General features: G+C 42.4%; 1 protein-coding gene across 1 annotated transcript in view; it reads left to right on the forward strand.

Annotated features, from left to right (window-relative positions):
• Nucleotides 1–7,859, forward strand: part of LOC109936017 (monocarboxylate transporter 8) — a 74,629-nt gene extending 66,770 nt beyond the window's left edge. The window contains exons 4-6 of the mRNA XM_020534636.2: nucleotides 530–673; nucleotides 6,265–6,493; nucleotides 7,481–7,859. Coding sequence (XP_020390225.1) covers nucleotides 530–673; nucleotides 6,265–6,493; nucleotides 7,481–7,707 — 600 coding nt within the window. The 3' untranslated portion in view covers nucleotides 7,708–7,859. The remainder of the gene's footprint in view (nucleotides 1–529; nucleotides 674–6,264; nucleotides 6,494–7,480) is intronic.
• The last annotated feature ends 6,663 nt before the right edge of the window (nucleotides 7,860–14,522 follow it).

The following is a 14,522-nucleotide window of genomic DNA, read 5'->3' on the forward strand; positions in this document are numbered from 1 at the left end:
CAGCCACCTTGTGCTTTCTACAAACCAGTGACAGCTTCTGGAGAAGGAAGACTAAGAAGCAGTTTTCTGATTAGCACAAAGAAGCATCTCATCAGGTCCTGTGAACAGGAACCACCGAACTGCTTTCCCACTTTCCCTCCATCCATAATCCCATGTTTTTTTTCTGTGTGTGTACATTGGCAAGTTCATAGAGTTTTAATTAGTAGAATTATACGCTGACAGTTGATATATTGTTTACATTAGCCAGAGTCTATTTGTAATAAATAGTAATTCTTGTTAAGTGCAGAAACCTAGTTTGTGCATTCAATCAATCTGGGTTTAAAGACAGTTAAATTGGGGTATTCTGTGTACTTTAATATTTTCACGTTTGTTCTGTTTTGGTGAAAACAATTTCTTTAGGTTGGGGCAGGGCGCTGGGGAAACACCTGCATTGGTTTTATCTTCTCGACAAAATGGTCACTCATTTTTCAGAAGCCCTGTAGTATCTTGTCTCACTCATTCTAACATCTAGCACATAATTTGGCTGCAGGTGAATTTTGTGAAACATGAGTTCCAAGAAACTAAGAGAACTTGGATCCTGCTAGTCTGCATTGGAGCCTCATCAGGTATTGGACGTCTGATGTTTGGGAAAATTGGTGATTGCATCCCTGGACCCAAGAAGATCTTCCTGCAGGTAAATCAATGGAAACCAAATGCTACAGGGAAGAAGGCTGAGTTAATGTATTCTAAAGTTGTGTCTTTTTTCCATTGTCCGTCCTTAGGGTGCTCTCCAGACCAGCTGGTAATTAATTAATGAATTACTTATGTATTTATATATTGGAATGTCATGAGAGCAATTCCCATTTTATTAAACCTGCCCAAGTTGAAGGCACGCCAGCAATCTGTCACCTGCTAAATCCCTCAGGTCAAAGATGTGATAGGGTTACACCTCCCAAGACTAAAATAGAACATCAACTCAGTGAAGAGGGAGAAATTGTCATAGCATCACAGTGTGAAAAGAGGCTGCCCATCATGCCCATGCCAATCTTCAAGCATCTATCTGTTCTTGTCTCATTTTCCAGCACTTGATCCATAGCCTATGTTATGATATTTGAAGTGCTGATCTAAATACTTGTTAAATACCTTGAGGATCCTGCCTCAACCAACCTTTTAAGCAGTGAGTTCCAGATACCTATCATCCTCTAAGTAAAATTTTTCCTCAAATCGCTCTGAACCTCCTGCTCCTTAACTTAAAATTACGTTCCCTGGTTATTCACCCTTCTACTGAGGGGAAATGTTCTTCCTTTCCCCCTTACCTATGCACTCATAATGTCTCCGCTCACCAAGCTGTTTCTGCTCTAAGGAAAATAACTCCAGCCTATCTAAGATAACAAGATGTGGAGCTGGGTGAACACAGCAGGCCAGGCAGCATCAGAGGAGCAGGAAAGCTGATGTTTCGGGTCTGGACCGTTCTTCAGAAATTCGAGTCCAGACCCGAAGCGTCAGCTTTCCTGCTCCTCTGATGCTGCCTGGCCTGCTGTGTTCATCCAGTTCCACACCTTGTTATCTCAGACTCCAGCATCGGCAGTTCCTACTATCTCCGGCCTATCTAACCTTTCTTCATAGCTGAGTTGTTTCTGTGCTGGCTTGGAGTACACTGAACCTTCATTGCATTGGACATGCATTCAGAACAAACAGAATATAACACTGTGACCCAGGCATTAGGGAAGAGCCTGAAAACGCATAGGTCTGGCATTCAATGTTTTTTACAGTGTTCAGTGATTTTAAAAATAACTTAACAGGCAATTATCAAACTAATTCAAGCAAGACCAGATTCAGTTAATGATTTAACAAACTCCTTCCTGATTCTAAGCAACATTAGACTTTGAAAGCCAGTGTGATGAGTCTGGTGGCTGAGTGTTCAGGGAATAGGAAACATGGTGAAATTCTCATGGTGAGTCATTCTGAGAAGCAACATCATGGCCTTCCTATCCCTGTCTATGTAAGATCACAAGAAGTTAAGAAATAAAAGCAGGAGTGAACCAAATACTCCTTGAGCGTACTCCACCATTCAATACGATCATGGCTGATATTCTGCCTCAGCCCCACTTTCACAACCACTAACTGTGTCCTTCGATGTCCTATAGCACCAAAATGTGGCATGTTCAGAATTATTAACGTGAAATTGATGGTGAAACTTTAAGACTTATAATTTCTCTGCTCCAACTCCTACTAAAGTATTAAAATTATAAATAAGGTCAAAGTATAAAGAACTTATGTGTAAGTGCAACATTGAGTGTAATACCAAGCTACACTGATGAATAAAGCACCAGATTTACAACCAAACTTATTAACGGTGAAGGTAAAGTCATCACACTCTTCCCAGAACATGCAGCTACTCTCTCATCCTGTGTTATGGCCTCCATTGTTTTTCCCACTGTAGTTTCTTGGGTGGTCCTTTGACCCTTTCTTAAACAACGGTGTTAACATTTGCAATCCTCCGGGACTAATTCTGTGTTCAGAGACATCTGGAAAATTTTTGTCAATTTCTCCATTATTTACTCCCTTACCCTTCTCGGCAATCTCGGATGCTTGCTGCCTGGGCCTGGTGACTTCGCTACCAGGAGTGTTGCACCCCTTTTTATCTGTCACTAGACTGCCCAGTTGTACAACGTACAGATTTTAAAGTAGGCTATTGTCACCATTTTCTAACTTGGTAAAGACAGAAGCAGTAGATCAGCAAGTGGAATGACCAAGGAGGTCTTAGAGACTAAGTCCAGTAGGCTAAGAGGAAGAACAGACAGGGAGAGGTTATGGAACACAGCAGGACTGGCAGTCTGAAGTGTATTTGTTTTAGTGTGAGGAGTATGACAGGTAAGGCAGATTGATTTAGAGCTTGGATTAGTACATATAACTATGATGTTGTAGCTTTTACAGAGACTTGGCTGAGAGAGGGACAAGACTGGAAGTTTATCTTTCCGTGATTTAGATGTTTCAGGTGAAATATAGAGGGATGTAAAAGAGGTGGGGGAAATGGCATTACTGAGTAGGGAGAATATCACAGCTTGGTATATTACAGCTGTACAGGAAGGCTTATCCAGTGAGGCTGTATGGGTAGAGTTCAGGAATAGGAAGGGTGCAATCACTTTGATAGAATTGTACTACAAGCCTAGCAACAGCCAGGAGGAGATAGAGGAACAGATATGTGAACAGATTATGGAAAACTGTGAAAACAACAGGGTTGTTGTGGTAGGAGATTTTAACTGCACCTGTATTGACTGGGATTCCCTTAGTGCCAGGGATGGGGCAGGATTTATTAGGTGCACCCAGAGGGTTTCTTGAAGTGTATGGAAATAGCCCAAACCAGGGAAGGGGCCATACTAGAGATAGTAGGAACTGCAGTTGCTGGAGAATCCGAGACAACAAGGTGCAGAGCTGGATGAACACAGCAGGCTAAGCAGCATCATAGGACCAGGAAGGCTGACGTTTCGGGCCTAGACCCTTCATCAGAAATGGGGGAGGGGAAGGGGGTTCTGAAATAAATAGGGAGAGAGTGGGAGGCGGATAGAAGATGGATAGAGGAGAGGATAGGTGGAGAGGAAACAAACAGGTCGAAGAGGCGGGGATGGAGCCAGTAAAGGTGAGTGTAGGTGGGGAGTTAGGGAGGGGATAGGTCAGTCCAGGGAGAATGGACAGGTCAAGGGGGCAGGATGAGGTTAGTAGGTAGGAGATGGGGGTGCGGCTTGAGGTGGGATGAGGGGATAGGTGGGAGGAAGAACAGGTTAGGGAGGCGGGGACGAGCTGGACTGGTTTTGGGATGCGGTAGGGGGAGGGGAGATTTTGAAGCTTGTGAAATCCACATTGATACCATTGGGCTGCAGGGTTCCCAAGCGGAATATGAGTTGCTGTTCCTGCAACCTTCGGGTGGCATCGTTGTGGCACTGCAGGAGGCCCAGGATGGACATGTCGTCTGAGGAATGGGAGAGGAAGTTGAAATGGTTCGCGACTGGGAGGTGCAGTTGTTTATTGCGAACCGAGCGTAGGTGTTCTGCAAAGCAGTCCCTGAGCCTCCGCTTGGTTTCCCCGATGTAGAGGAGGCCACAACGGGTACAGCGGAGGCAGTATACCACATTGGCAGATGTGCAGGTGAACATCTGCTTGATGTGGAAAGTCTTCTTGGGGCCTGGGATGGGGGTGAGGGAGGAGGTATGGGGGCAGGTGTAGCACTTCCTGCGGTTGCAGGGAAAAGTGCCGGGTGTGGTGGGGCTGGAGGGGAGTGTGGAGCGGACAAGGGAGTCACGGAGAGAGTTGTCCCTCCGGAAAGCAGATAAGGGTGGGAGGGAAAGATGTCTTTGGTGGTGGGGTCGGATTGCAGATGGCGGAAGTGTCGGAGGATGATGTGTTGGATCCGGAGGTTGGTGGGGTGGTACGTGAGGACGAGGGAGATTCTTTTTATGGTTCTCGCAATAAGATTGGACAAACTTGGTTTGTTTTCACTTGAACAACAGCGACCTGACAGAAGTTTACAAAATTATGAGGGGCATGGATAGAATGGATAGTCAGAGTCTTTTTCCCAGGATAGAAATGTCAATTACTATGGGACATATGTTTAAGGTAAAAGAGAGAAAGTTTAAAGGAGATGTGAGAGGCAAGTCTTTTTACACAGAGGTTGGTAAGTGGCTGGAATGCACTGCCAGAGGAAGTGGTGGAGGTGGATACAATAGCAACGTTTAAGAGGCATCTTAAGAGATATATGAATAGGCAAGGAATAGAGGGATATGGATCGCACAGATGCTACAGGTTTGTAGTTTAGAAAGGCATCATGAGTCGGTGCAGGCTTGGTGAGTCGAAGGGCCTATTCATATGCTATGCTATTGTCTGTTCTTTGTTTTTAGAAGCAAAGTACTCAAATAGTACCTCTGCCGTACCCTTTGCTTCAATGGGCAGCTTAACCCTGCTTGCTCCTTATGGGCCCCACTCTATCCTTCACTAATGTTTTACTGTTAATATGTTTGAAGAATATTTTACTGTTTATGATGCAGCTTTTCCCCATCCTTTCCCCATGCTTACTCCTAGCCTGCCTTATTCCAGCCTTAGCCTCTCTCCAACATTTGAGATACTCTTCCTGATTTCTATTGCTATTATTCCTGTATGCATCGTATGGTCTCCTTTTTCTGCCTTTTTTTTTCATAATACCCTGAGTTATCCAGTGTACTCTATCTTTGGATACCCCTCATTTATTTCTCATGGGTATATATGTAGCTTGCATCCTATTTATCTCTCGTTTGCCATTCTCCCATTTCTCATCCACTGTTTTATTCACGAAAATCCGTTTCCAATCAACCTGCTCCAGTTCAATTTTTAGATCTCTAAAATCCACCCTTTTCCAGCCTGAGATCTTAATCATTGACTGATTTTTATCCTTTTCCAATTTCTTATGTTACGATTGCTACTTCCCAAATACTCCCCACTCTGACATCCTCCATTTGGCCTGCCTAATTTCCAAAGACCAGATCTAGCATAGCTCTCTCCCATGGTAGGACTCGAATCGTACTGTTCTAGAAAGTTCTCCTGCACACATTGCAGGAATTTCACCCTTTCCCTGCCTCACACTTTACCTTTTACCCATTCTACCCTAGTTAATTGAAATCACCAACTATCACATACCTACTTGTCTTGCAGATTTCTATAATCCAACTACAAATGGTCTCTTCTATTTCTTCCCCACTATTTGGAGATCTATAATAAATACCCAACAGGGTCAACATTCCCATCCTGTTCCACAATTCCAACCACAAATTCTAATTCAGGAACTGTATCTTGTTCAAGTGCAATGATGCTATCTTTGACTAAGACAGCTAGACCTCCTCCCTTTGTACCCATGCTATTTTTACTAAAAGGCCTTATACCCTGGGGTGCTAAGTATTTAGCCCTGTTCTAGGTTAAGCCATGTTTTTGTCACATCCCCCAGAGCAATTTCTGTTTCCAGTTCCCCACTTTTGTTTATGATACTCCATGCATTTACATGCATACCATTTAACCCCACACTGAACTCTTCCTTGCCCATTGGAGGCGATCACTTCTTTGTTCACTTGCAGCACTCAAGCCTTCCCTCACTTCCTTTTCCATGTTCCCCGTTTTTCTCTCTTTTGCCCTCACAGGGACTTCCAAGACTAGGCCCATTAGTTAACCCACTTCCCCTGCCTTAAAAGTTTGAATCCTCCCCCACAACACTATTTACTCTCTCAGCCAGGAGATTAATACTGTTGTGTTTCCTACTTGTAGGTGGCATCCTTTTGGATATTGGGGATTATGTCCATGATGATACCGCTGTGCAAAGTTTTTGAACACGTACTTATTGTCTGTATTTTCCTGGGATTCTGTGATGGCTGTTTCATCACTATTATGGCACCTATTGCCTTTGAGCTTGTTGGACCTCAAGATGCATCACAGGCAATTGGCTTCCTTTTGGGACTTATGGCTATTCCTATGACTGCAGGACCACCCATTGCAGGTTAGTGACAAAAAAAGTGACATTTGTTTCACTTTTATAACTGGATAGGCAGATTAAAAATCATGGGAAATTGAGATGCATTTGGATGAAAAAGACAGGAGGTTAACATTTACTGTTATATGTTTGAAGTTCTTCACCCACATTATTTTTTAAACTTTAAGTGAGCTCCAGTCATCTTTGCATATTATTTATTTAATCCTGTAATTCGCAAGCATCATGTGAAAGAATTGCCAGTCTCTCCGTCTGAAATGCAACCTATTCCACAATTAATAGAAATCAGAGCAAGGTTTGAAACCACTTTAGTTTTTTGCACATTGCTTGTTCACATTATTAACCATTAAACCAGATTACATCTTAAATAGAACCAGAAAGTGTTGTAGGCCAGTCAACTTCTGAAAAGGAAAGCTTTGTTTAAATTTGAAGTGGGATCCTGCATCTTATTAGTGCAGATTCCATGGGCACCATTTGTTCACACAGTTATTAGTCCACAGATCAGTTAGTAAATCTTTAACAATAGGTATTCTGCCAGGGAAGACATTCTCCATTTGCTATTCATTGTAAAATCGTAAAAATGTACACGAAGGATATGTTTACAATTTCACTGAAAACAGCACTTACTAAATTTAAAAATAATTGAAACAATTATATTTCAAAATTCTGCATGTGGGTAATTTTTAAATTGAAACTTAATTTACAGTTGAATACTGATGTAAACAAATCTGTAAGGAATTGCTGGAGAATCTCAGCAGGTCTGGCAGCACCTGTGAAGGAGAAAACAGAGTTAACGTTTCGGGTCTGGTGACCCTTCCTCATTAAGTTAGATCACTACAAGTTCCTCCAGCTCATGCGTTACAGTCATTACTTGACTAAAATATTGCCAAAGCTGTGTATTTCCAGGTCGAGTAATAGCGTATTAAATTTAAGCTGCAGGTTTGATGTTGGGAGTTTAATACTAACTCAAATTTCTGGTCTTATTTCTCCATGCAGGAATTCTCTTTGATTACTTAGGCAACTATCGAATGGCCTTTTACCTGGCTGGACTTCCGCCAATTATTGGGGGATCAGTTTTGTTCTTTATCCCTTTAATCCACAACCGAATTCGCCAGAGGCAAGAGAAAGAAGAGCCTGGTACTGACAGGATGTTGTTAGCTTCTGAAAATGTATTCAATGGGGACATGCTTCCTGGCAACTCCAATGCAGAAGTGTCTGTATAGACAATGAGGCCATGCTGTTCTTTCCTACATTCCAGTATGGACCCTTACCAGCACAAACAGTGACAGAGTCATACAGTATGGAAACAGACCCTTTGGTCTAACCAGTCCATGCTGACCACAATCTTAAACTAAACTAGTCCCACCTACCTGTGCTTGGCCCATTTCCTCCAAACACTTCTTATTCATGTACTTATCCAAATGTCTTCTGAAAGTTGTAACTGTACCTGCATCCACCACTTCCTCTGAAAGTTCATTCCACTTACAAACCACACTGTGTTTAAAAAAAATGCCCCGATATCTTTTTAAAATCTCTCACCTTAGCCTTGAAATCCCCCACCCTAGGGAAAAGACACCTGCCATTCACTTTATCCATTCTCACGATTTTATAAACCTCCAAAAGTCACCCCTCAACCTCCTGCACTCCAGTGAAAAAAGTTTCAGCCTCTCCTTATAACATAAATCCTCCATTCCCAGCAATATCCTGGTAAAGCTTTTCTGAACCTTCTCCAGTTTAGTAGTATCCTTCCTAAAGCAGGGTGAGCAGAACTGAATACAGTATTCCAGAAGAAGCCTCACCAAAGTCCTGTACAACCTCAACATATCGTTCCAACTCCTTTACTCAAAAGGTCTGAGGAATGAAGGCAAGCGTGCTAAATGTGACGCAAACTCCATCGTATTGTGGATGAACTATTAGGGCAGGCTGAGGAATGTATCAATATGAAAGGCAGTCACGATTAAAGCAAGGGTTATGTTTGGTTGATGCTATTACAGAAAGACTGATGAAAGTGAAGGAAACAGGACAGAATAATCGTAGTAAAATGGGTAAGGAAGATGATAATGTACAACAAAAGAAGGGTCGTATGATCAAGGAGAATAGGTTTAGGAATAGAAATGGGGCACGGAAGAGATATGCTAGAAGGAAATCATGTTTTAAAACAGCTCAGCTACTATATAAAACTAAAAGGCAACAACTTGCTAGAGAGTCGATGGGAGCACCTTCTAATTGTTTATGCCCCCTTCGTAGGAATGATCAGGAACGAATATTTAAAGAGAAGCTCTCTGCCCAACAATAAAGCAAATATTACCAGGTTCGCAACTTACAAGGGTATTACTCAGATTGATCACTTAATGGATCCAGTGAGTAAAGAAGAGGTAGACAAAGCCATCAGCGGGACAGACCCGAAAACAGCTGCAGGACCCAATGGATTGGGATTTCAAGACATCCAGGCAAATCATTACAAGGATGTAACTCATTTAGTCAGATTATTTACCTTGTGGATGAAAACTGGTGTTATTCCTGATAGTTTGAAGAATAGCAGGATAGTTATTGATACTGAAGACGAATGATAAGGGTAGTCTTAAGGATATTGATAACTGGCAGCCCATCACCATCGGGGCCTATCCTGCTATGGATTTTTACCAGAATATTGGTGAAAAGACTTAGCAGAGCAGTAGAGCTGAATCCAAGACAGAAGGGCTTCTGGTAGCAACCTTGGGTTGTAATGAGAATGTAGTGATTTTTCAAAATATTATGAAGGGAGCCAAGAAGAACGGGATGGATTTAGCGGTGGTTTCTATTGATTTAGTGAAGGTGTTTGACTCAACTGGGCACAAAATGCTTGTTAGAACCTTGGAAAGAATATCCCTCCTGGGAGATTTTATTAAATTAATAGCGAATTTATATATGAATAATACGACAGTGGTGGAGGGATATAATTGTAAGACTGATTTTATACAAGTAGCTTGTGGTGTTAAACAAGGCGATTGTCTGTCTCCCATTCTATTTAATATTGCTGTGGATCCGTTAATAAGCACCCTGGAGGAAGTAGGATCGGGTATTACTATTAACTTGAAAGGAGAAATTGTTCACTGTACAGCTTTGGAGTTCGTGGACAATGTAGCGCTGGTAAGTGGGTCTCACATGGGGATGGCTAACAACCGTAAGACTGTTCAATGCTTTTGTGACATGGGTCTCACAATTAACATCAAGAAGACCAGGGGTTTTCATTTTGTGTACAAAGGTAAGACATTTTTGAGTTATCATCTAAAGGAACTGAAACTTGGTGGAAGTGAGGTTCAGTATATTGTCCCAGGTGAGACCAAGAAATACCTGGACGCTCAAGTGGATCCATGGACGGGCATTAAACTGTCTGACTGCGAGAGCAAATCGAAAGAGTGGGCAGAGAATTTGATAAGATCAGCCCTTTGCCCGATGCAGAAAATTGAGTTTAAGAATTATTTTATACCTAGGTTGCGTCAACATTTGGTCTTAGCAGAGACATCCCAGAATATTTTATGAAACTTGGACTCTTTCATTTGAGGTTTTATCAGGGAAATTTTACATCTACCCCTATATACATTGGACGGATTCTATATGCTTGCAATAGATATGCGGGTTGGAGATTTCGTGGCTGGAAGTGCAAATCCCGATTGCTGTTTTGAGAAAATGTGTGGCACTTGAACAATCTGAGCATCAGGTCATCCAGGCATCATTCCATTTTAGTATGGAGAATAATTTGGATATAATAGAGGAGCTGAGGAAATTAAAGGTAATGCGAGAGATTTGGTTTGCCTGGAGACGCTGGCATACAGTTTGAAGAGGAGATGGATATGGAAGAGAGAAGGGATTTGGTGAGCATGTTAAGCCCAAATTACAAAGCTTGGAGGGGGACAGAGTGGTTGAAATGGATGTCCTTATGGTGCCAGGGATTAGGAGTGAAGTATTTTAAGAATGATGTGAAATATTTGGGTCAAAACGGCAGTCACTATGAAGACATCAAAACTGATTAACACTTTGTTATTGTGGTGCTATTTGTATCTAACCAGAGCAACATTGACCCATTGGGAGATCTCTTTTTAGTAAGAAGTGCTGGAGGTGTGAAGCTTCATTAAAGACGCTTCGTCACATTTCTGGATGGTGTCCATCAGTGAAAAATATGGATAAAGAGGCATAATAAGACTATGGAAAAGTTATACCTGTATGTGTAAATATGGTTGGAAGACCTTTTTAGGGCCTTGGATAAGTGATGATACCGGTAAGTTGTGGAAACCGGATTTAACTTTCCAAAAAGGTTCGGCGGTTGTCATAGATGTGATTTGAAAATGGAGAGGAGGCATTGGAAAAGGCTTGGGATGAAAACGTAACTACATGTAAACATTTAACAGAACAGATTATGGGGTTAATGAATATAGATTTGCCATTGTTTTATGGTTTTGTTACGGGTGCTAGAGGAAAATGGGCAGAAACAAACGATAAGCTTATGAACTGTCTTGGGTGCAGAATTTTAAGTTTATCACCCAGGAAGTGTCTCATGTTACTATTTCATTGACTCTCGAAATCTTGCAAATCTTTAGTGACTGCTAAACAGGTTAGCAGATGGACTTTGATTACACTCTGAGGACAATTTTAATGCTTGCTTGTTTTATCTGCATGTTTTACTGTCCACTTTTATATATTTATTTATTTGTTGGTTTTAAGATTATTTTAATGTTTTATTTTCTTTTAACGTGGTGGTTTTAGTTAATAAAGGTTGTTTACTTCAGTCACTAGTAAGGGTGGTAGGTATATGGCATTTGCTTAATATTCACAAAAACACATTGCAAGATGTTAGTGTGGGTATAGATGCTAACCGAATGGTCATGTAACCTTTGCTGTCAGTTCCCGCTCTTGGTGTGCAGCTCTATGATCAGAGGTGCCCTTTCCCCATCACTGTAAGAACTAGCTGAGTTCAGCTATATAGAGGTGACCTTTGCCACGTCGATGAGCAATGTTAAAACTCGGCAAGTGCACTGCTATTTTACAGTGTTTCAATGTAGCCAAATGCCTCCTTATCTAATTACGGGTTTCTCTGTTCTACGGCACTATCCAATGCTCTATTTTTAATTGTATAAATCCTGCCCTTGTTTGTTTTACCAAAATGCAATAGCTTGCATCTATCCAAATTAAACTCCATCTGCCACTCCTCAGCCCATTGATGCAATTGATCAAAATCTCTTTGTAATCTTAGATAACCTTCAGCGTCCATTATACCACCATATTTGGTGACATCTGCAAACTTATTAACCATGCATCCTATATTATCATCCAAATCATTTGTATAAATGACAGACAAAAGTGCGCCCAGCGCCAATCCCTGCGGAACACCGCTGGTAACAGCCCTCCAGTCTGAAAAATAACCTTCCACCGCTATTGACTGTCTATCTCCTACCTGAAGCCATTTGGTATCCAATTGGCAAGCTCATTCCAAATCCCATGTGATCTAATTCTACTAATTAGTCTATCATGTGAAATCTTTTCAAAAGCTTTACTAAAGTCCAAGTAAATAATGTCTACCACTCTGCCTTCATCAATTTCTTAAAAAACTCATTTGTATGGTTTAAAACATTTTTTTTTGCCCATGTGTAACATCAAAATTAGCTCTTGGAACAAGATAATATGCTGAATTTTGAAATAACTCCACACAGGCTGGTATCCCGTAGTCAGGTCACCCTTTATTTACACATGCATAGCACTTGATGCTGGTCTGGCCTCCTCAAAGCCAGCTCCCACAGTAAACAGAACCTCTGACACTGCTCCCTGATTGCACCAAGTTAACAGCCCCAATCAGGGAATTCATATTTTGTGAGGTCCACCTGGCTGACCTCGTTACAATTACTACATCCCTCCCCCTCTATGTCTGGGGATGGAGACCTGTTCTTGTAGTCTCTCCTGGGGCATCTTCACATCGGGTCTGGTTCCTCTGATCCAGCCTTGGATACAGGCAATGTATAAGATTGCAGACCACCACTTCCGCACAGAGCATCTCAGAAAAAAATCCATCCTCTTCTTCAGATGGTAAAGGCATTGAGGCTGCAACATTCGCCATGTCCATCTCAGATTCTAAGGTTTCTTGGATGCTGGATGGACAGGGAGAAGCCATGGTTTCCGACAGCCTTTCTGGCTATTCTGACGGGCCGCCTATGTTTTGCTCCTGCCCAGTTTGCGGGTTTGCACCTTTCATGTGGTCCACATGCTTGTTTAGGACCGCCTCACCTCCCTGAACTTGGTACATCATGGGACTTGACCTTGCGTCGACCATGCCTCTTAGCTATGTGTTTCTGTGGTGTTGGCACCAAACTTCATCCCCTGAAGTAAACTGTCTCTCTCGCTTAGAGGAGTCTTATGTTTGGCATTGGCATTCCTGATGCTGTTTCACCCTCCCCCCACGACAACTGGGAAGACCAATTTTAACCTAATGCAGAGTCTTCTCCCCATTAGCAACTCTGCTGGAGCTATGCCTGTAGTTACATGAGGGGTGGTCCGAAAATCAAATAGGAACCAGCACGGTTTGGTATCGAGTTAAACTGTAGACTGTTTCTTTAAGCCTGCCTTCAAAATTTGGACTGCTCTTTCTGGCAGACCATTGGACAACGGATAGTATGGAGCTGTCCTTATGTGCCAAATGTCATTTGAGTTTTAGAAATAGATTAAATCCCTCCTGGTAGACAATAGCCTGTTGTCTATGACCAACACTTCTGGGAGTCCGTGTATTGCAAAAGATGCTTGCAGCTTTTCTATCGTTGTCCCCATTTTTGATGAATGAACTTGATGCATGTCCAACCACTTTGAGTGGAGATCCACAATGACTAAGAACGTCAAACCCATGAAAGTGCCAGCATAGTTGACATGTAACCAAGTCCAGGGTTTACCCAGCTATTCCCACGAATGTGGGGGACCTGATGGTAAGTTTTGTCCTTGTTTGCACTCTGGTCACTGCCCCACCAACACAGCTATGTCTGCATCTAACGCTGCCCACTAGGCATAACTTCTCACCAACATCTTCATTTTGGAAACCCCTGGATGACCCTGGTGGAGTTCAGCCAGTATCTGGCAGCCACCTTTACTCAGGGTAATCAAACTTACTTCCCATAATTAAATGCCATCTCTATGGTGATTTAGTCTCATCGTATCCAGAAAGGAGTCTGGTTGTGATTTTTGTTTCCTTTTGTTTCCCTCATCACCACCAGCTGTTTTAGTTTTGCCAGGACTGGATCATTTTGCATTCACAGTCTGATGTTGTCAGTGATCCTTTTACTACAATCAGTGATAACTGAACTAGCTGCTTCTCACATGAGGCCAGAACCAAAGTTGTACCTTAATCTGCAAAGGCTCCTCGGTGTAGGTTCTCAGTCTAATTAAGGTCTTAGGCAAAGTTAAGGGTTGGAATCCAGAGCAAATATTGTTTAAGCCTAGTTCAGCAACCACTGATACAGGCACACTGGTGTCAACCTCCATTAGAACTGGGTGACCATTTAACCAGACATTTGTTTTGACTGGGAGATTAGCAAGAACTGCCAATGCTGGAGTCAGAGATAACACAGTGCGGAGCTGGAGGAACACAGCAGGCCAGGCAGCATCAGAGGAGCAGGAAAGTTGACATTGTGGGTCAGGACCCTTCTTCTGAAATATTTTGATTTATTAGTTCTAGTTTGAATATTGGTAAGCAATTTAACTGTTCCAAGCCAGATGCACGTGGGCTTTGCAGCGAGTGCACTCTCCTGGATAATGGCCTATGAAATCTCTTACACAGTTCAGGCCTGGTGATACTCTTTAGCTGTCTCGAGTCCGCATATCGGCAGCAACTACACTGACTTGCTGGCCCAGGTCTTGAAGAAAATTATAACCATTTGGTTGAGACTTGGCTTTCTTTTGGGTTTGCTATGTGCTGACCCAGAGTCCTATAGGTTATGTCCTGAGTGAGGCAGTATCTTCACTCAGGTGCTGCCCTCCAAGTTCAGTCGGGCCTGGCGAGGGTGTCCACTTCCATCATCATACC

The sequence above is a fragment of the Rhincodon typus genome, chromosome 14 (assembly GCF_021869965.1).
Source record: "Rhincodon typus isolate 14 chromosome 14, sRhiTyp1.1, whole genome shotgun sequence".
NCBI lineage: Eukaryota > Metazoa > Chordata > Chondrichthyes > Orectolobiformes > Rhincodontidae > Rhincodon > Rhincodon typus.